The sequence below is a fragment of the Zootermopsis nevadensis genome, unplaced genomic scaffold (genome assembly GCF_977971745.1).
Source record: "Zootermopsis nevadensis isolate Lab colony 2312 unplaced genomic scaffold, Znev_1.0 Znev_ptg000012l, whole genome shotgun sequence".
In the NCBI taxonomy this organism is placed as follows: domain Eukaryota; kingdom Metazoa; phylum Arthropoda; class Insecta; order Blattodea; family Termopsidae; genus Zootermopsis; species Zootermopsis nevadensis.
Genome location: NW_028259144.1, coordinates 2,710,356 through 2,734,040, shown reverse-complemented (window position 1 = coordinate 2,734,040; position 23,685 = coordinate 2,710,356). Strand labels below are relative to the sequence as shown.

At 39.5% G+C, this 23,685-nt stretch overlaps 1 protein-coding gene across 5 annotated transcripts in view; it reads left to right on the top strand.

Moving 5' to 3' along the window:
• The first annotated feature begins 180 nt into the window (after positions 1-180).
• The window catches only part of LOC110838759 (phosphatidylcholine:ceramide cholinephosphotransferase 2), a 61,557-nt gene continuing 38,052 nt past the window's right edge, over positions 181-23,685 (top strand). For 2 of the 5 annotated variants that reach the window (XM_087347584.1, XM_087347583.1), the window contains exons 1-2: positions 181-429; positions 4,319-4,407. Coding sequence is in view for 1 of the 5 variants with exons in the window: in XM_022082312.2 (XP_021938004.1) it covers positions 20,984-21,018 (35 nt within the window). In the remaining 4 variants the exon portion in view is untranslated. Of the gene's footprint in view, positions 430-4,085; positions 4,408-20,859; positions 21,019-23,685 lie in introns of those variants that run through there. The other 3 variants (XM_087347585.1, XM_022082312.2, XM_087347589.1) reach the window with 3 other exon arrangements.

Genomic DNA, 23,685 nt, shown 5'->3' with positions numbered 1-23,685 from the left:
TGGCCACACGATGGCAGGACAATAGCAAAAGTCTGCAGTCAGTCATCGCTTCATCTTCAATAGATGTCAATAGTAGTAGTAGTATTACTATCATGAAGTCGATACCATTATCGACTTGTCGATCGTAGAATTCTAACTTTTGTTTTTGATATTCGAATGCAATATGGAGGGGGAAGGAAATGGCGCGTTGAGTTAGAAGAAGAAACAATGCTGTTTTATTACACTTCGGCTTTTCGATTTATTAGCATTTCAGAAGTAAATTGTGTATTATGGAACGTTGTTCTCCTAGTTCATGATCCATATCAAGGTTTGATGTAGCAAATTGCTTCATACATAATTACAGTATAAACTGTGTTTGTGGTGTGAGACGTTCTTATGCGAAAGTTGTGTGTGGATTTCAAAGCATTGCCGTGTGTTTGGTGTACTAAGGTCAGTGCTTTTCACCCAGTGTATTTTAGTCTGATTGCTTATTTGTTAAAAGAATCATTATTTGCCGTTTCGTCTTTACCAGGGATACTTTCCAGTGTTTATCTTCCCACAGTTCAGAGATACCTGGGATAACCTGATCCAGGGCTTTCAAACTCGTTTGTACAGTATTGACCATGAAAAATAGCATTCAGTATGTGCTCTCCGTTTCTAAATATTGCGTGCATGTTAATTTACTGCACATCTTTTATTCAGTTCTTGCGTACATTTTCTTCATACGCACAAGACACGTGTCTGCAGCTGTACCAATGAAACGTGTGAGTACTTAGCATCACACCCCGGCCGTTTTATCCCCGTGGAAAGAAACCCAATACAAATTGGACATGAGGCTCAAACCCCGGTCATATCTTTAAAAAATTAAAAGTTCATTTTATTTAAATTTATTGTGTTACTTTCCGAGTCGGTTTCTGTTCGCCATTTTCTGAGATTAATTGCATAATAACAACAAAAAAGTTGATGATGATGAAGATGATGATTCCATTAAGTTCATTTCAGTTCTTTATTGTTAGTGTGTTGTATGATGATTCAATTAAGTTCATTTCAGTTCTTTATTGTTAGTGTGTTGTATCAACAGCTAGAAGGTCAATTTCAGATACCACACAAGAGAGGGTCACAAGAACACAATAATAAATACAGAATGGTAACAACAAATTGATTATCTAAAATTGCATGATTATAGGCATGATAGAGGCAACTTGCTACTTTGTACTAAAAGTTTAAATAATTAAATAACTTGAGTCATTTAGACTAACATGAAAAGAAAATATACAAAAATATAGAGGTACTAGATTAGAGAATTCACATAATTAGAATTATAACACACTATTGGTCAAATGTGAGTATCAGAGGAGAGGGAAGTGAAAAATGTATTTAAATTTGTTGAGTTTAATGAATATCTAAATAAATACAATAAAGAGGAACACAAGTTTTTCTAGAAGCTAGTAGAAAGGTGGGCCTAGAAATAAATTCAGAAAAAACTAAGTACATGTTAGTATCCCATCAGCAGACAGGCAGGCAAAATAAGGTTAGGGTGGTTAATCCTTTGAAAGTGTGAAAAAGTTAAAATATTTGGGAACAACAACAAATCAAAATGATGCTCACGAGGAAATTAGGATGAGAAGAAGTTCTGGAAATGCTTGCTAATTTTCAGTTGAAAATACAAAGTGTCCACATGAAATCTTCCCCATTAACAAACCAATTGAAGCGAAACCTATGGCGGATAGAAACACAGCATCTGTGGCAGCCTGTAGAGCAACTCTAAAAATTTATTTCCGTTTATTCCAGAAGCATGCACACCTGACTTTTCTGAAAATTGGTTTTATAAATTGTGCCATAGATCGATATTTTGTTTCCTGGTCAGCGAAGGGCTTTAGTTGCTTTTTAAATGAAGCATTCTGTACATTGCTCAGGGGTAAGTAGGAACTTGCCTTATATTCAGAGAAGGAAGGAAGGGTAGTCAAGGGAATCGAGGTCCACTTGCTTGAATGGGGTCCCAACTAATTGCTTCGTCCTTCCGTTCAAACATTCATTTTCTAACTAGAACGTTCAGCAGAGAGCGTCTAGGCACTTAATAGTTCGTGGCTTGTGATTGCTATAGTCGTGGGATAACTTACTCGGGTCCCACTCGACGGATGTTTGTCTACGTTGTCTGTTGTCCTATGGCTTTTGCTATATCTACTTGTGTCTGCTGTATACCTAGGTTTCGCTGAGGTATGCAGCTTTTTGAATGTCTGGTGCTGGATCGTTTACAGTTCAGGAAATTCCGTATTGGGAATCCCGAACATTTGGAACCCCAGTAATGACAGTGATCGTAGGAAGTTGTAAACCCTGACCTGAAAGAATTTACCACTTTGCCTCTGCATGGAACAAGGGGGCGTGGACAAAACAGACGCAGAAAATAAAAGTAAAGGTGAAGATTTCAGTCCTCTGGGTTGTTGCGCTGTGTAGTCTGGTCGATGTTAACCAACGTTTCGGAGGTCATACTGCCTCCATCATCAGGGCGATGAGTATGAAGATTTCTGTCTTATGGGTTGTTGCGCTGTGTAGTCTGGTCGATGTTAACCAACGTTTCGGAGGTCATACTGCCTCCGTCATCAGGGCGATGAGTATGAAGATTTCCGTCTTCTGGGTTGTTGCGCTGTGTAGTCTGGTCGATGTTAACCAACGTTTCAGAGGTCATACTGCCTCCGTCATCAGGGCGATGAGTATGAAGATTTCCGTCTTCTGGGTTGTTGCGCTGTGTAGTCTGGTCGATGTTAACCAACGTTTCTGAGGTCATACTGCCTCCGTCATCAGGTGTCCCACTATACGTCATGTAGGCGCTTGAGGGTGGGGGGACTGGAGGTATAGCTCCTACTCATTCCTAACCTTGACTCTAGATGAGGGCGAATGGTTAGCGTCACGACTCGGCCGCGCTTTTCCCCATCGGATAGAACCCCAGAGCAAGTCTTGACGTAGAGGCAAGAGGAAAAATCTTCTGCCCCCGTCGCGTACCAGCCAGTGATTTGTGATCGGCCACGGTAGGCCGTTACGGCTATAGATATTAATCGATTTGATTGGAATGCCTTAAGTTGCTGTTGAGTCAGTTGTATAAATTATAATACAAAGGTTTTTCCTGTATTTTCACGTTATCTTCTGAGGTTTTCTTCTCAAAAATATTTTCGCGATCATTTCGTGTTCAAATACTTGGTAAGTTATGACTTTCCTTCGGACTGTAAGAACACTTTTCACAACTATACAACACGAACTGCCACTGTCTGATCACTACATTATTTTGGGAAGAATATGAGACCAAATTTACACTTTTCTTAATCCCACAGTAAATCATTTCGAGGTTAGGAATGTGTGGAGATCTTTTCCGCTGCCCCTATACGCCTCCAAGGCACAATGACGATATTATCTTCACCTTGATTACATAACGAACCTCTTTATGTTTTATTTCAAAAGAATTTGTTGACTTTTTTATAAGTGCTGTTGGTGGATTTATTACCAGCGCCATGACAGCTGACGTACCTTGTTTGTGTTCAGAACATGTGTTCAGTGTTTTTAACGAGCTTAGTGTTTGCAAGATGGTTGGTGTGACTTCGTAACATAATTTTTTTGGCTCTGACAAACTTGAGTTGCTGTCACCGTCACTGGTTTGTTAATGAGGGTGTTTTTACAAAGTCAATACAGTCCAGTATTCGTGTTTCCTTCATGGATATTAAGTTCAGTTTTTTTACTAGTACAGAATTTAAGGTTTTACTGTAAGCAAAAAGTAAAATAGAATTGATTTTTATATAACTGAAAGTAACTGTGTAGGAACCAATCGATAAACTACGTCAGAAATGTTACCAGTTTCATAAAACTGTAAATTTTCTTGGGAGTTTTTCTATTGGTACATATTTTACATCAATATTTTTAAACTTAACATCTTCTTCGGAACTTTGTACATTGTTCAGGTATTCGCTCTGTCCCTAAAACCTTGTCTGTAGCCACTGTGAAACTCTCGCAAAGAATTATAAATCCCTGTTTAACTTACAAAGTCGCTGTGAATTTTTACTGTGTTTTATGCACGAAAAGTGAATTGTTTATTTATATTTCAACATTCAAAATTGCAGTTTCTCCGTGCAGTGCGAATGAAGATTCGAATTAACCAATTTCAACCAGTTTTGTATATGGTGCTTTTTATAACCCAATTTCAAGTCGCGCAGTGAATTATGGGCGCAAACAAATCCACAGTTCCATGAGCCATAAACTTTTGTAAGTCATTTGTGTGTGAACGTAAGGTCTACTTTATTGTGTACTTGAATGGCAAGATCAGCCATGTGAACAACCGCGTCTTATTTTCTAGTGCGAGATGTTATTATTAAAGAAAGGACATCGCAGGATTTCATTTCCGGTTGTCAAGGAGACCGCTGCTCAGCCTGATTGACGAACTGGGTGAGTATCTCTTCAGTTCTTATGTTTTGTTAAAATGCATTTGGAATGTCAGTTCAGAGGAGGTAACCTCCAATTATAAATAAACTATTAGGGTGGATGATATTTCAGTGTTTACGGTGGTCATTTCAAAAGAACCAAGTTCAAGGATGGATTTTTAACAACGACTGGTAACTGGAAGCTCTGATTTCTACTCTAATACCTGCCTTCACTTGCAAAACCACTGTCGAAAATAAAAATAAGAATCACATAATAATAGCGTCTTCAAATTAATATAAATAATGACTTGTAGATAATTCATATAGTGTATGTGTGATTGTATTCAGTTTAATTAAGCATTTATTTATATTTTCATAATATTAGACATTGCAAAACTGGATTTCATCTGTGTTGAGTAGAGCGACAGAAGATGATGTGGTCGGTTATTTTCTAATTGTCATCTGTTCTTTTCGAAGCCCTGCCGTAGCTCAGGCGGTTAGACACAGGCTTTTTCATTCGGAAATCCAGGTTTAATTCTGGCTGACTTTCGACTTGTGGTGAATGAAGGGGAACTAGAGAAAGTTATTCTCATAGTTATTAATATTTTCCCTCTTAATCATCATTCTGCACTTATCTATTACCGCCCACGAGGTATGTGACAGCATATTATCATATTCTCAGTTCTAAGTTAGGGGCTTAGTCTCTGATAAGGTATTGTAGATGCGTCATATTGTGAATTAATAGTATTAAAATATTTAAAAATAACCGTCAATCACAATAAAATTAAAAGATTAAAATATCATATTACGTTCCCTATCGAGTACTCGATTTACATATGGAACTTACACAACATGTTTCGGCTATATATAGCCATCATCTGGTGTTTTGTATATAAACTTTTCACTGAATTACTTTTAAGGATTTTTAATGATTTTTCTTATGATGTTTTGTCCTTAATATTGATTCACCATTCGTTGTAGTACCATTTGTTGTAGTATCCCAGGTCACTAATATGTTAATTTCGTATTTCGTATTGATGTCGAAGTATGATGATATGATATTTTAATCTTTTAATTTTATTGTGATTGACGGTTATTTTTAAATATTTTAATACTCTGATAAGGTACTTCGCTGGTCTCTTATAGTAAATGTGGTTTTATTTTCCTTCGGCGTCTGGATTGCCTACTACGAGAAGGGTCGAATGTAACCTTATCAATCACCAGTAAGACAGATGTTATATCGGTCTATCGAAGGGTGAACAAGGTGTGTGTGTTCTTTTAAATAATACATAAGCGGAGCTTGGATCGTGAATGTTGCTCGTATTGGACAGAGGATTGCTGTAGTGTAGCAGACAGAGATGAGAGTAGGATAAATACATGAAAGATATAGTTGCTACATGTTCTGGGAAGAGTGGAAATAGAATTCCTGCGGATTGAAACCTGTGAAAGGAGAAGGAAAAAACGTATATTTAAAAGAAAGGTTTTTGTGCTAAGCTTGGGATGATGGGATCAAACACCGCGAAACAGATCTTCGTTTTGTATTTTTGTTCAATGTCATTTATTTTTTCGTCAGTGTAACGAAACGAAATCAATGTAGAGTTTTGAAATAACTGTTTTGCTCGAATTCATCTACAGTTGTAACGTCGCCCTGCTCCCACTTCGATCAGTATTTTTCGCTTGGTCAGCTGTCTTTTTTGTTTGACATGGGGGTGGGGGGCAGACACCCCGATTTATATTTGTTGGGTGGTGACACATGGCGCCTTCTACAAAGATAATGTGCAAACACACGACAGCCTTTGGCATGTCAAAATACGGTTCTTAGATTTGTTTATTTTCTGTTATGAGCATCCTCTTCAGTGTAACATGGTCTCAAGTCGGTAGGAACCGCATGAACTCAGCCAGCAACAAGTTTGAATGTAGAATGTAGTTCGTGTCTCCCCAACAATATATACATGAACTACAGTAAAAAAAAAAAAAAGCCAGTCCACCCCCGCGTAACTCTCTCCCATTCACCCCCTTGACTTTCGAGTCATGGCTAATGTTGCTAGGCCGCTACTCACACCAGTTGTGCAAAATCGTGAATGTTGTCTTTTATGGGAACAGTCGGCTCAGTTCTAGCGTGAAGAATGTAATCGGGGCGAATCTGTGCGTTCGACATCCCGACTACGCTACTCGAGTAGAAATGAGTCGAGTATTCAGGGAAAAGACGTTGAATTTCACTGCGAAAGGCGTGGACAGATCCGTCGAACTGTTTCTGATTTTCCGCGTTCCATTTCTGGAGAGCGGGGGTAAAAAAATGTTGTCATTTCTGAGACCAGCGATAAGATAGGTTCGGTATTGATTGGTTCTTGAATGGAACGTACTTGTACTTGGTACGTAGAGTAACACAAGATGAAGACGTCGGTCAGGTTATTGTTACGATGCGATGAGGCTATGTCTCGGTGGAACTGCGGCCCGTGACGGGTCCTTTGTCCATCCGGCAGCTGAATTTAGAGCAGCGGTGAGGTGATACTGACAAAGAAAATCGAGGGACTGATAGTATAGTAAATCCTTTCCCGCTGCCACGTCCAATGTATTCTGGTGGTGACAGGGCATGGACGTATGATTCCATCGCGTCTAGACCAGTTACGTACTATAACGCGTATTGCGAACATTGTACTACTCGTGAACCCTACGAGTGCGACTACAGTTATTTTGAAGTACACTGCGACGCGAGGTAAGCTACTCGGTAGGTATGCAGACTTCCTTTCCCTCTTGTATTGGCACAGTCCTCCAGCTACGAGATGAATTAATCTTCCGTTCTGGCGTTCTGCCCAGAAGACCTGCTATTCCCCTCGGTTCTCGTGCACCTAAAACTCGTAACATGTTCCCCATTTTCCTTCTCAGTCGTCAACCTTTCTTTATATTGCCATTTTCCATATGCGATTTAATACAGAAATTGCATTTCGTAGTCATTATAACGGGGGTAGAAAAGTGTTGGACTTCATAGGTGTTTTATTGGGTGTAATATGTTTTGCTTTCATAATGACTTTCTTCATGATCTTACTACGCGGGAGAGGGGGTGGGAGAAAACTATAATGTGACGTTTCAGGCTTTGGCGATGGAGAATATGAAAATGGCTGCCTTCCGGGATATTGCCCCATGTAGTCTGTTAGAATTTTGCCGATATTTTTAGAGTTGCTTGCTACCTCAGTCATGTGAGCATCAGGACTGCTTCCGTCACGGATTATGGAGGCAGCAAGCACCAAATATCACCTATTATGCAAATTTGTTAATACGCCCTACTGGCATGATGACCTCCAAGTGCAAAGAAAACGCAGTTCGGCTTTACGCTATTAGCAGTAACATGTTTATATAACTTTCATCTTTGTTATGCTTTGACGTCATCATTATAAAATATTAAAGGTGAAAGGACAGTGTTGTCTTAACCCCCCCCCCCGGGGGGGGGGCCATTAGTTGCTAACTTTGACCTGGAAAAGGTTTCTGGCAGGAAACAAGCGAAACTTAGCTCGTATTTCCTCTTAAATCAAAAGACAAGTAGGCACTGTGGCTGTTGTTTGTAGTAATCGGGTCGCTTTAAGGGTGCTGATATTGATTGATTATCCTCGATTGTCCTCCGTGACCAACTGGACTATATCTTTGCAGCCTGTTGAGGTGGAACAATGGACAGAAATTACATCTGGCCTTTCGCTTTTAATATTATTATTATTATTATTATTATTGTTATTTGTTGCAGCATTTTACATTTTTATTTTATTTTAAGATCACGAAAAATAATGATGATCAAGATATTATACGTCGTATGTTTCGCTGACTAGCCTATGCTAGTTGACGGGATATGTCATGTTTCAACTATAAAAAATATTAATATTAATACAAAAGAAAATGTTACTGAGGTTTCTTAAGACGTAGCTATAGTTTTAGTTATATGGATAGAACAAAATGTGCCAATTGTGTCTGCGTTTATATAATCAACGTCTCAATACTTGGGCATTTTTTAATATTAATAAGTTTATTTTCTGGAATTAACCCATGGTCCACGCTGTGAAAACAGGCGACCCACTAGCAGCTTACAGTCCTCTGGTTGTTAACCGTGAGGGTTGTAAGTTCGAGTCTAGTTGTTTTTAGCCCCTTACAGAATTAGGAAGTTACGTTCACAGGTCCCGATGAAGCCTGCTGTATTTTTTGTGCGTGATAATAAACAGTATCGACTGCATATGGAAAATAATGTTTTAAATGTTAACAAATTTTACTTATCAAATGGTCGCTTAAATATTAGTAATTTAATTTGTGGAATATATTTTATTATCGGACATAGAAATTAGTTTTAGTAGGGTATAATAAATCCATTGATGTATCCTTTACGGGCGAATGAATTCTGCGGTTGACAGAAATGCGTGCCTGCGAAACTAGATATTTAATTTTTCCTGTTCAGTGAAGAGGAAATTAAATTCCTATTGTTTGTTTTATTGCTGTTTTACAAACTCCACATATAATAATAAAACCACAGGTACAATGTTACGCTTTAATATTTTAATTGAATAAAAATTTACTTGGATATTATCCATCGTCTAGTAAATATAAAACGTAAAACGACGTTTCGGAGATGGGACTCTATCTCCGTCTTCAGGTTACTACACAGTTGGGCCCACTAGATAGAGCTAATCCCTATCGTCCGGAGATAGGGATTAGCTCTATCTAGTGGGCCCAACTGTGTAGGAACCTGAAGACGGAGATAGAGTCCTATCTCCGAAACGTCGTTTTAGTTTTTACGTTTTATATTTACTAGACGATGGATAATATCCAAGTAAATTTTTATTCAATTGACTCTTCACCATCGTCAAGAAGTTTTAGATTTGATTTAATATTTTAATTACTGCCTTTCAGAACTATGGCCAGAAGTAATTTCCGCCATGAGTATGTTATTATATGGTAATTGTAATGTGCGCCGTTTGTAGTTGCCTTGTTGACCGTAGTTTTTCGGCTGACATACTTAGTCGTCGCTAATTTGATATCTTGAAGACAAACAGACTTCTCTTAGACAATGTTTCGTTATACATTTACTGTAACTGCACTTATTATCACAGAGGGCTTAGAGATCGATGTTTTTATAACAGTTGTTAGCATATTTGGGCAAATTAATGGAGTCAGGACGGATGTAGCTGTTCATTAACGGTGGGAATGTGATATCCACCCCCACCGCAACATAGTTCTTAAATAGGCGTCAGAGGATAAAGGGACGTGACATATTTTGATTGACGATCTAAATTGACTTGACTATGGCTCTGTCGCCCTTCACATGACCCTGTGTGGTAATGTGGAACAATAAAAATCCCCTCCATTTCTTTTATTATTCCATGGGATAAATATTCTTTATGGCGCATTTACTGGACAGCGGTAGGAGTTAAATAATTCCCTTCTTCTAGTATCAGTGGGACGATTAACTTAGGAGTTAGTTTGGCGTGGCATGTAGCAGGCTTTGAGAAGCTGAGAAATGTTTACAAAATATTGGTAGGGAAACTTTAGGCCTTTAAAAATGAGTTGCGACGAGATGCACCACGTTCTTTACCCTCAGTAACTCCGAATTTTTGTGCAATTATTTTCTTAAACAGCATCGGCCAGTTGATAGTTGTCATGGAGGTACGTTGTGTTCTCTTTGAGGTACGGATTGATTTTTTACGAAATTATCTGACGAACTTCAGCATCAGATGTTTAAGGTATGGTCCAAAGATCATGAACATGAACCTTCTGGTTCTTTAAAAGCAGGGAAATTTATTTTACCAGTTTAATATAATTTTAGTAATTATCCGTTACCGTGTAGTTCTTTGGGAATTATTTCTTTTCGGGGGGGGGGGGGGGGGGGCAAATTCCCATTTGAAGTGAGAGTAAGATTAGCAAGTGAACCCGTCGGCATTGATCCGCTGACCTGGCCTTGCAATTGCTGAGCGAAACGCCTGATTACATTGTTTAGACTACTTGCCTTACAGACGTGGCAGAGAAGTTGCCGCAGGCGAACGGGGTTAACTTTAATTATTCTTGTATCGTTATATTATAGACGATTGAAGTTAATTGCCGGTTTTCTGCCCTGTGTAATGACGAAGTATCAATTCAAAAAGGAGTTTCACTTCGAGTGATCAGTGGATTGTTCAGGTGAAGCGGGGAGGTATGGAAAAAGGAAGTGGTACTTACCATTCGGAACCAACCGAGGAAATCACGAAAAACGTCAGTATGGCTGGCAGTCTGGAGAATGTAGAGACCCTGTCTTAAAAATATCTTTCCCATGTTATCGTTCCGATTATCCTGCTACATATGCCTGTGTAGTGTACGCTGTTAGTGAAATTTTTTCTTTGTGGGTTGGCAGCGCGACGTTAAGACGCAAGGAGGCATGGAGGTTATCTTACTATCTCGATCGCGGTACTAGTTGGAGACGAGGGATTATCTTCACGCTCCGCCTCCCTTTGCACATAGTGACAAGAGTTTCTTACAATGAAACGTCGTTATGTAAACGCAAGAAACAGTCGTTATTTGTTGGCGTTTATTTCTACTTCGCTGCTGGAACTCCATTACTTTAATGTGAAGTGGCTGCTCAATGGTGAGGCTTCAGAATGCATTACGGGTAGCCTATTATTTTCAAGTTATTCGAAATTACCCACAGAAAGGATTTAACTATTCTGTCAATATTAAAGCTTTTATTGGTCTCTGGAGGCGTTCTAACACGTAGTATTATCATTGTTCATAAAAGAGCTGTTTCTTCATTTTCAAGGCAAAATGAGAGCTGTTTTCAGAGATCGTTTATTTTGTTACAAATCGCACTTAGCCTGTGCTTACTGAAGTAATAAAAAGTTACTGATATTTGAGAAGGATAAGTAATGCATAAAGGCATGTGGGCTGATGCGTGTCCAGTTTCTGACAGGGTTTGTTCTTGTTATATTAACAATTTTTGCTGGTTTTATTGCCCGTAATTACCAAATATTACAATATATTTATCTGCTCATTAAAGAAAACTACAACGTAGTTAGTTAAATTCTTGTATAATTTTCACGGCCCTGACATTTGTATGTGCTTGGAATATAGTCCATTACCGGTGCATACGTAATGAAGAAGGCATGCAGTCTCTTTGCAGGTTTCCAACACGAAATCACAATTTGAATTCAAACATGTAAATGCCAGTTTTTACGATTTGGAGAACTGATGCTAAACGTTTTAGAGACCGCAATGTTTCAGAATATATTGGCGCCTGCGCAGTTTGTTTCTCACTGCCCTTGCCTCCCCGCATAACATCTCTGAAATTGTATTTCGTTATCTGAACAGGATACAACACTTTCATTGTTACCACCACGTTGAGGCTACTTGCATGGTCCCCTGCCTGCCACATTTCGACAATCGACTTCGTCTCGTGTTTCAGTGAAACATCGACTTCAGTGGCTGTCGCGTGTTTGTTTTGTGGAACATTGCAAGTTATTTTAAGTTTATATAACACATAACACTTTCAGCAGTAATGTTGTATGGATATGTGTCGTTACAACCATTGTTATGAACATGATTTTCAGTTCATTGTCACGGTCGTGTTATATCTTATATCTTGCTGTTTATTTAAAAACTGTTCACCTTTTAATGCGTTAAAACGAATATTCATTTACCATTCCAATGAATTCCGAAATGTGTAAATGAATGAAGACGGTGAAGTGTAATTGAAGTAAATTCTAGTATCTGGTGGTTAATTTTGTATTATTAGGCCATTTAACAGTGTTGTTTCTGGTAAGTGGTCGACTTTATCTCTTACTGTAATGAATATGTCGCTCGAAAATGTAATTTGCAAAATTTCACTCAGCAAAAGACAGTGACTGTAGAACATCTCTGTTGTGTCTTGGACGAAATGTGTATAGGCCTGCATGTTGCAATGCCGGTGGTATTTGCATCGTTAATTTTGCAACATTGACTTGTATCAAAAAATATTTCAGCATCGAATTACCGAATTTTCTTCGGCAACAAATTTCTCGCGATATACTGAATTGAGCGTATTATAAATGTGACCACAAGGTTTCGCAATTGCGTGCATGTTCGTGTAACCATATGAAGACTTTGTTTTGTTTTGTTTTGTTTTTATATTACCAACGTAATAAGTGTGCGCTTACGATTTCAGTCATAATCCTAGGAAATCGCTTCAGTAACAACCATCTGCAGCCACCGGACGTGATAATTTCATGAAACAGCAACTTGCATGAAACATTACAGAATAAAGATAAGGACCATTTATTCTCTTCGTGAAGCATTGTCTTTATAAAACAGCTCAGTAATTTTCGGATTGTGATTGTCGATAATTTTTCACGTGGTGTAGAAACATGTGTGTGACGCAGCTACACGGCGTGGTTAAGGTAAGCATCTCCTGTTGATTCTTAGAATATTCTGATGCTGTTTCGACTGTAGAGGTCATGCAATGTCCCTCGAGGAAAATAATTGTGATTGATCTATAGGAAAAAAAATTGTAAAATTTCTTGGTGTTATTATTCCAGCCTTCCCGAGTCTTTGCTTTTTTTTTCAATTTATCCCTTTCTCTTTCTTTGATTGTTCTTTCCCAGTCCCTCCCTCCCTTTTGTTTCTTTCTATCTTCCATGTCGCGTTTTCTTGTCTTTTATTTCTTAACTCCGTTTATCTCTTTCCTTTTCCCTTTGTCGTTGTTTCTTTCTTCCCTCCTTCCTCTTCTTCACTGCTTTTATTTTTGCAAATTATTGATTAGTTAACGGTCTTCAGCTGTTCTGTACCACTGAGTTGGAATAAAGCGTCCATCGTGTATGCAGCCCTGACCAATCCCCTTGCGGATATATGTTACGGGCCACTTCACACGTCTATAATGTTTTTTTTTTTCCACGTGTGTCTGTCGCTCCGTTGACACGACATGGCATCGACAAACATTTGCAACGTTGACACATGCGATAGGACCCCGGAAATAGAACCCAGAGAGTCATTCCTTGTGTGCATTACATAGTCGGTGTTGGGTGTCAGTGCACTGTCAGGCCGATGTTCAGGTTAGACCCGCATGTGTGTCGTTATCCGGTATCCACTTGCCTTACCGTGTGTTGTTCGTTCAAGATGCAACGAGAGTGGCTGGGCCCCGATCGATACCCAGCAGAGGGCATTGGGGAAATTTTCTTAGCATTTACATCATCTAAAATGGTCGTATTTCATTTGGTTTCAAGGTGGGAAATATAATCAAATGACAGTATAATGCAACTAAACAATTACAAATGTTTCGGATAGATTTTAATATTTCATTAAACATTTTGTTTTAGAGACACGGTATGTTTGCCGCACATTAAATTGGATCTCTCCACGAAATGAGTTAGCGTTTGATATTTCGACTCCTTTTATGAGAATGCAGCCAAACAACAGGCTTGTCTGTGTGTGCAGAAAATATATGCACTTGCATTATAATTTCATAAAGGGAATATTCAATTATAGCAGCAAGAAAGCATTTCGTCTTTGTAGAATCAGATTTAATAGTGCCATTGAAGTTCTGTTTCCCGGGCGATCCGGAGCTGTGCCACGCTGTGCTTGGTACCTATTTTCCGACGTCTTCCAAACCTAGCTGGTTGTTCGAACGTTAAAATTGTCTTATTGAAAAATACAGTTCTGTTCATGAGTAGTGACCTCAACATATTTTGCCCCAGTTTCTTTCCAGAGGTATTTCGAAAGTCCATTATTTATATATTAGGTCTACACGTATTTGTCATGACATTAACGTAGCTCGGGAGGTTATTCTGCCCCGGCTTTAACCCCGTCTCCCCTTTCATTTACCATACTAGAAATGCTTAATGCAACTCCATACAGCATTCCGTCTTGAGAAACTGATAGTCGTCCATGTAACTGGGGACTTGTCGGCTGTCCGGAACCCACGACGTCACATTGAATTCTCTCTTACACGTGTTCGCTTACGTAATGCCTGGGGAAGATCAGGGACAGGTGAGACGCTGTACACTTTGTTTTCTGCACTACGTTTACTTTTTGTTTTGAATGAAAAAATACGAATATGGAATGTGTAGAGACTTCCTGTTTTTGTTCACATGCGTTTATTGTTTGCAGTTCCAGGAACCCCGATTATTTGCAGACTGAGTTTTAAGTCATTGTGCGATGGATTTATTTCCTAATACTTTCTCGTATTCTTAATTAGTTTCCTTATCTCTAGAGTGTGATTCGTCTGTTATCGTACAATTATGAGAATGTAAAATTGCTTGCTTGAAGATGGCTGTCTTCTGCGTTGTAGCTCCGTGTAGTTTGGTAGACTTTTACCGGTGTTTAAAAGGTCTTTACTGCCTCCATCATCAGGGCCTGATGATATTAGGCAGCAAGAAGACAGTCATCTTCATACTCGCCGCCGCCGTCAGAATTTCAAATCCTACTCTTTGTTATCTGCTGGTTTTTCATACTGTTCTTCCTGTAATGGATCTCAGAAGGAACATTTCAGTCTCAAATGGGAATGAATGAATGTCGTCCGTGTGAATAATTGGTTTATAGTAGCGAAGGAAAACACACAAATAACCAAATAAAGGAATAGAAAGAAACAAGCAGAGGGAGGTGAAAATTTCCGTGACAGTTGGTGCATATTAGACGAACGCAAGTACATTTATGACACGTGATTTGTCATCATAAATGGTGGAACAAGTGCTGTGAAATGTTTTTTTTAATCAAGAAAAAAGCTTCCGTGTTAAATTATAAAACTGTTTGCTCCGTGTAGCCTCGTGGAAATGGTCCCTCGTTTCAGAGTTTCTCCATCTCCCTGATGATGGAGGCAGTAAGCGTTGTTATCCTACTGGTGGCATTTGTAAATATTAGTCTGCATGTACCGGATAGGGTCACGTTTTAAGCTTTTTAGTTTGATACAAAATATTTCGCGTGCGTATAATTCAGACAATCGAACGACCTGTGATTGTAGATCCATATGTCACTGCTGCACTACCATGTAAAGCTGACCGCTTGATTATTAAGAAGAGGGTGTCGTGTTGAGTCAGTTCTATCATTACATTTAATTTACAACCTCAGCAAGTTTCATGTGACTTCGTGATAACTTTGTTTTATCAGCGTAAATAACGCCGCCTCCATACATTAGCACGCTACTCAGAAGAATTACGGTTGCAATTTGTACACCATATCAGGTTGAGTAACAAGGATCTTACCAGAAGGAGGTTGATGGTAGATAACCTTCTTGTGTATTCACCAGTTCTTACGCAGTAATCTTATATTGTTAGCAATCTACAGTGGTGACTATGAATTCTGTGGTACGATCTCATTATGACTTTAAATTTGCTTTATTTTAATGAAGGATTTGAGGTTCTTATATGAGGAAGTTTTAGTAGGGATTTGGTGAGATTAGGGTAGAGTGGCATATTATGCCTTTAGATTTAAAAAAAATGTGTCAAGTGCTTATTATTGGTTGGTTCCTTTCCTTAGACAGATGGCTCCTGTTCACACCATAACACCCCATTTCTGCAAGATTCGTATTAAAATTACCCTGTTTCAAGAGGAACTGTAATGAACTATAGGGCTTCATAACATACAGGGAATTTTTGACAAGCTACACTATTAATGGCTTTTCAGAACGTGTCAAAATATCTGGCGTCTGGGCTAAGGTTTCAAAACGAGAGACCTCCAGAATTCGGAATAGAAATTCCAATCATTTTACAGCGACTTTGAAATCGTTGTTAATTGAACTGTGAAATAAAAGATTAGGTTTTGGACATTTGTTTTGTCTGTGATTACCAAGAAGTTCCCTTAAAGTTGGACACTGGGCGAACGCGGTAAAAATTAATGTAATTTTAAAACCACAGATAGGTAATGATGACATTGGAGTTGTAAGGCATTTCGCTGTGACTCTCTGATCACCTTCAGGCATTAGTCTGTTATATATAAGGGTCCCTTTGTTCTGGCTGCTGCTGGCCTTAATGTAATATGCGTGGCATTTGAACGGTTCCCGCACACTTAGTTTCCCGAACCGTGAAGTGACTTCATACAAAATGTAGCTCTCTCTTTTCCCAACTTCCTCTTAGATGAAGTTTGTCATTTACAGGAAGCAGAGAAGAGTTTTTCGTCATTTAACCAGCGCTTTGATCACATTCCTTCAGTGCATTTAGGACACGATTTTCAACATCTTTACCATTAATGAGAAGGAAAGAGCGTGCTTGGAAGACCTAAGCATAGATGGAAGAACAGTGTTACTCCAATTTCTTCTGTATCTTTGATCCAGATATTATAATTGGATTAAACAAATGTTCAGCGTGGATAGTCGCTACTTTTTTGCTTGAGCTGTGGTTAGAAATCCTTCCCTTAACCAGTGTTTTTTCTCAAAGGACTAATCGTTTTGCGTTGATTTTTCCTTACATTTCTTCAAACCAGCCATTGTCAGACTATTTTCCGCGAGCTGTAACCTGAAGTTCAATGTCACCCTTCTCGCAGCTTACTCAACTCTTTCTACAGACTGTACGTCTGTCTTCAAGGATAAGGCTTGCCTAATATCCTGGCACGGCTTAAGGCACCCAATCACCGCCTGTCACGCCTCGTCATTGCCTTCCGGGTCCAAGTACAATTGACCCACCTCAATCGATAAGGTTACTCTCTAACCTACCACAATACTCCCAATTCTATACATGTAACTTCTGAAATGTTTCCTAGTGAAGGTTTCTGCTGAGAGAGTGCAGCACCATTCTGGCAAATTCCTAAACTCTTATGCAACTAACAGCGTCAGAGGGGAAACTCTTGGCAAGATTCCTGTATCTGTCAGTACACCCCGACAAAGGCCAGTGTAATGTACATTTGAGTGCTCAAGTCTGATTGGTTGACGTATACGGAAAAAAAATGATTTTCTTGTTCCTGTCTTCTGGGATGTTCCGCCGTGAAGTCTATAACTCGTCGCCCTGAAGATGAAGTTAACAAGTACCACAAAGACGTCGGTAAATGTCCGCCAGGCTACCAGACTACACGGTGTAACAACCCAGAAGGCAGCCAAGTTTATAGCTGTCTTTCTTTAAAAAAAATTCCGGAGTTTCAAAAAACGGTATTTAGAAAATTCTGAAATTATGAAGTGGAGACTTGGGAGTTAACAGTTACCATTTGTTGACTTGCGGGACCCCGGATTATAAACGATTTGTCGGAAATTTATCGAAAGTTCGTAGCAATTTATTAAAAATCGCCTCCGTCAGAAATTGAGATTTTACCCCCCCCCCCCCCCCCCAGGCACGGACATTGACAACGAAATTAGGGGCGTGTACGAAATCCAAAATGCAGAGCTGTTGACTGTTAAAGTAGGTGAAAGGGCACGTGACCTCTATTTTATGGGTTCTTCTTTCCTGACCTTGTCACTCCTGGTTCATTGGACTGGAACGACCTCCATTGTCTCTAATAAAGATAGCTTTCCGCGCGAGGATTTTTAATGAATCTGCCCTTTTGATTTGGAACAAGCCCCTGTTCGTCTGCAACTCTTCTCTCCGACTTGGGAATCTGGACTGCTGGTTCATGGCGGGTTCTTAAGTGCTCTTAAGGTGTAACACCTTTCCTCGTGCGCTTGCGTGAAGTGGGCGTTATTCTACACTGCTTTATTGATAGATTATTAAATTATTTAACCACGATGCCAGTGCCACTCGAATGGGCGGACGTCCATCCCCCGTCAAAGTATGCCAGAGTAACGAGTCATCCTCCCACTTAATATGTGATTTATCTTCGTTGCAGTGTATGAAAATTAAGTTTATGTGACTCACTGTGTGGTTACGTCTGTCTTGTCTCTGCGAAACTTCTCTCTGGTCGCCGTCGTCGTGTGACGTGTCAGAACGTAGGGATGTGAGTCTTGTCAAGAACTGGAAGGTATGAATCAAACTGTGGGCGTGCGTGACGAAGTTCTACTTTTCTTTGTGGTTCTTGTGAGATCTGAGGTTCCGACGGCGTAGAAGATGTCGATGTTGGTCTGCTTTGTGACGCCGTGTGGATTTGTAAGGAGACGCCAACGTTTCGGAAAATGATACCGACTACATTGTATGGTACTCAGAAGTGTTAATCTATGTAGAAGTGCGCACGCTGTCATAACAAACTCAGTAGAGCAAAGTCAACGATTATAATACCATTTTATGAAGTTAACATTACGAGATAAGCTTGAAACGAGGGTGGAACGTATGTGATACCCTGGTTAACATTATAAACAACGAAAAACAAAAAGTCGTTAGTCAACCGCTCACATAAAATGCTAAAAGTTTTAGCCGAGTTATGACGGCTGACACGCGTATATCCGAACGACAGATTGGTCATATGGGTCGTAGGTGCTTTGACACTCGACCTCCAGCGAGCTATATTTACCGTATGAATGAACAGCTATTTGTTGTTATGAATTATGTAACCTCTTCCATCCCTCTGCACGCTCTTTGCTACTACGCAGAGAAATCGACATCATTAATAATTTATTCATCCTCACTCGGTGGGGGCTTTAATGGCGTGGTTCTGTGATCAAAGGGTGGGAACGACATTGGCGTTGGTGAGAGATTATTAGGGCGACACGTATACCGTCTCCTAGGATGCTGTAACGTAGTCTGGTAGAAGGCAATATACTTTACAGAGGTACTTGCTGCCTCCATAGTCAGAAATATATGCACCTCTGAAACGTCGGTGAACTTTTATCAGTCAACGTGGCAATCACCCGGTTAATGTTACCTTTCAGTCTTCATAATTTCAAGTTAATTTTCAAACTGATTTTACCTCAGAGGAAAGACCAATCAGATTTGGCTCTGTGGGAGATATTTCTGGTCTGGAACCTTCGTGCCCAGCCATCTTTTGTCGGTGGCTTTCACGTCGTGGCGATATGGCTTTTGTGTAGCGGTGGATCGCTTGTGTTGCAGAGATTGTGTGAAGTCAGCGACAATTTAAGTGTTTCCCATGTGAGAACTAGCTGCAATCAAACTGGGGTTTATACGGCGTGTCCCACTTTGCGTGAAACCCACCACGACATAATGTCGCAGGGGCAGCGAACAGGCTACCGGGATATGGGTTTGTAACAACGCATAACATTGCCGTCGCGTGCGAGAAGGTGGTTTTCACGGCATGTGAAACTCCCTGTATAATGAATATTATTCATTGGGATTACTGTAAATAATGCGAGAAGTCGATTGTCGTTTCTAATTCATTATTACTGTAACATATATTTTCTATGAATTTGGAAACAAAGAGGCAGCAAGGTAGGTAGTGTTGTACGACGACAGCTATTGATCGAGCCGTTCTCCCTGCTCATCCTGAGTACTCTAGTGGAAACAATAAACTGTGATCCCGAGTTGCGTGACAACCACACCCTCGAACCCATCCATCACCCCTCCCAACCCCCTTGTGCCACTAGATACTTCTGTTATTGCGTGTACAGGGATGACCAAGCCTTTGGATACTGCACTGTTTTAAGTCGAGAACTTTGTTTTGTAAATATAATTTTAGACGGAAACCCTGGAGCGAAGAGACCACTTCGAAGAGCAGACGTATATGGAAGGATAATATTAAAATGGTCTGAGAATATGGACTGATTTTTATCTGTGTGGTGATGATCGATGGTGGAATGTCGTGAACACGGTAATAGGTTTTCAGGTCCCATAAATGCTGATAAGTTCCTGAACAGAGAAGGATCTGTTATCGTGTCACGAAGGAGTATGCTCCATTTAGTTATCGGTAACAATTTCTGTGATGTGTGTTAAGTTCGATTTGAGCTTTATGAACTTGCCTGATAACTGTCTGTTTTAAATCTCTTACGGGCTTAAATGACAACTTCTTTTTCGTGTTTTTGCCAAGTTTCTCCAGGGAAGTTCCCGGATATTCTCTTGTGCCAAGTGACAACTGTTTCCTTCCATATCCTTCCTTTTACACCATTCGGTGTCGAACTCCTACGACGCAAATTAAACTTCCCATTGTGAATGTGATTTCAGGTTCTGACGGCTGCGAATATGAAGGTGGCTTGTCGCGGCGTAGTCTCGCAATTCAGAGGTGTTTTCCTGCTGCTATCAGTAACATTTCTGTATTTAGTGTAGGATCCACTGTCATAGACGTGCCGGTCCGATCTTGGAACCAGCGTGTCACAGAAGTGCATTATCGCCCTTAAAGTAAAGAAGTATTAGCTCTGATAGTGAGTTGTTTAGATTGGCTGTGCGTCGGCGTTGTGACCTTGCAGTAAACCAGAAGTTGTTTCTTCGTCTCCACGAGGAATCAGCCAGGGTGACTGATATCAGCCGGAAGATTTTTAGGCGTATTAAAGTAACACTCTGTATAAGAACTTCGTAATTATTCTGAATGATTTGCATAGATGTATTCAGCATATCAGTCCAATGATAGACCACAGTGGTTTAATTACGAACACAATTCGTTAGTGTGGTTTAATGACGTTTGTTGTTCTCGTCCTCGTTGACGGCTGCCCCCCTCCCCTCCTCCATGTTTTCCAAGATTAAGTACAAGGGTCCGTCCAGATAGTACAAGCTTGTTTTGGAGCCAAGTACTTTTGCACCAGCGAGGTCTGTTCTTTCTTGTGAATTCTAAGTTCTGCAAGGAGTGCTTGGTGATTAAATTGTTGATCGATTCCAGAGGGTATTACATGGCACATGACTTCGAGGGAAACGTATTGCACGCAGGCAAGGTTATGGATTTTATAGATTTTTATATATTTTAGATTTGGTGAGATCGGCGCTGTTTGTTAATGGTATCTCTATTCTTGTATCGCATGCATAATTTTGGTCAGGAAACCTCGGGGGAAGAGATGACGTGGGGCATGTGGGAAACAGTAAACTGGTTGTTAAAAATTTAAAGTCCAGTGGTATCTCACACCTACTTCAATAATCAGCAACTCTGAATTTTGTATGTGTTATGTATTTCGTATGATTCTCACAGCGATTATTTACTTCTGAAGCGTTAACCAGTCGATCTTTGTAATGGTGAAATGTTGTGTTTTCTCTGCGGTACGGACTAGATCCTTAATTAACATTTAGACGACCTTCGACTTCGAAGGGTTAAAGGCGTAGGGACTTAAAAGTAGTGAACTGACATGAAGGGGTGGCGTACTTGATTTAACTTAATAGAGGTATTTACGAATTCTATAGATACATGCAATTTCTTTATCAGATTAGTTATTATCAACTTTTGTAGAAAAAATCCTGTACCACAAAGTTGTTACTAATTCCAGGTGACAGTATCTCGATACGTTATTTATTATTAATTTTTTTTTTCAAGTGTTCAATTAATTTGAGTTCCGTTATGGACACTCGTTTATTCGTGTGCCCACAAGGGAAATGGAAGTTCTTGCACAAAGACAAATGTCTTCAGCACGTTCTCTCCTTTGACGACACTTTCTCGACACGAGAAATTGTTTAGATTGATAACATTGATTTAGTTTTGATTTAATATGTTCCTGTTTAATGAAGGTTTGTATACTTACTAATGCTTTGCTGCTAGTAAAAATTTTTTCAAACGAATTGACTTAACAGCGCTAATTTTCTTGACTAACTGGACGACTGTCTGTCTGTCAGAGTTCTTTATTAATGCCACTAATATTACAATGTTATTTAACGACAGTGTATCAACTATTGGAGAAATTTGAATGAAGTTGTGGATGTACCTGAAACAGTGTCGTTATTGTTATATTAAGGTACTATCGCAATATTCGCGTTGGTGGACTGTATAGAACCTTGAATAATATATCGAGAGCATGGATATTAAATTAAAGGTAACCATATACGTTAGAGATAATAGTAATTGGACTGTCATTGATTCTCTTGCGTTTTGAGAAAATCCATTTTACTGCAATAGCGATTTGAATACATTTCCGACGCTGGATTTCTACAACATGACGTGTTTGCTGTAATCAAAGCAGGAATGTCGTCACTGACCTCGCGGTGTTATTCAGGTCATTCTGGTCCAAGAGCGCTGTCTTAAGTATGACGACAGTGTGATAACTGGCAGATATTTTCGTGGGTATGACGAGACTAAGTTTACACAGAGAACAACTTGTGTAAGTGCAGTATATAATTTCGTGTGCTGGAATTTATGAGTCATGTCAAGAAAATTACCTCGTGAATAAGTTACCGTGCTTTGGGCGTTACGCGTATTGTCTACTATCCTTTATAATTTTAATGTCTTCTAAGTTTTGAAATGAAATTCACGTTTTTGGAATCGTGCGTCTTTAAAATGGAAAGAGGTGTATGCTATGCTGTGCTGTCCGAAAGAAGCGGTTTGATAGGGCTATCTTTTTTTTAAGTCGAAGAGGACGTCGTAAGTATGGTTTGGCAGAAGTGGTATATATGTACACGTAAGCGGAGTACTTTTAACCTTGGACTTCGAGACTTCGACTTCACGTTTTCCACTTCGAATTACTGATTTGTTGTGGCTTGCAGGGTTTACGCCCCCTAACAAACGAACCAACTGATTTGCCAACGAATGCCATTGTTTTATGTTTTGAAAAGTTTATATGTTCTCGTCTTCTCAGGGCATTTCATAACTTTCTGAAACACGAAAGTTTATTAAAGCCTGGCACTTGACTGTTTTCTGAGCCCGTTGGATCCACTCTACACTAAAATTTCATTTTTCTTTAATATATTTTAATGTTGTTCTCTCATGTACATCTTGGTCTCCAGAGTTCTCTCTCTCTCTATTTCTTCACTCTTTCTTCTCAGTTTAAAAATTTGTATGTGTATGTAACACCCCCATTAGATCTGCATGACCGACCTTTCTCGTTTCCTTGATTTGATCGATTTATCAAGACGTGGTGAAAAATCCAGATTACTGATTTCTTCATATACATTTTCCTCCGCCACCTTGTTGGTTTTTCAATCTCAGATCCAAGCTTTCTCCCCAGAACGTTGTTTTGAAACACCTTCTTTCAGGGTAAGAGACCTTAGTTTCACGCCAGCGTAAAATAAGTAATAGGTCATCGTATGAGATTTGATGTATTCACGCGGTGAATATAATGATCATCTTCTGGGCTTTTACGTCGTGTAGACTCATCGATAGTTTCCAGTATTTCGGGAAAAAAACAAACTCTCCGTCTTCAGGGCTGGCATGTGCCGACGACTTACACGACCCCAAAACCCAGAAGAGGAACATCAGGTAGAAAACTTTACGAATTGCTTCCAAGTTTGTGATGTTTGTGACCTTGGCTGACAGCGATAAATTGTGGCCCAATAAATGTACGACATTGACATACTTGCGACTTATCTAACTTGCGTGATATTTCACCGGAGTTTTGGTAGACTTTGTAGGACATGTTTAGATATTAAAAGCTTATGTGCGTGTTAGGCGTACAGAAAGGTGT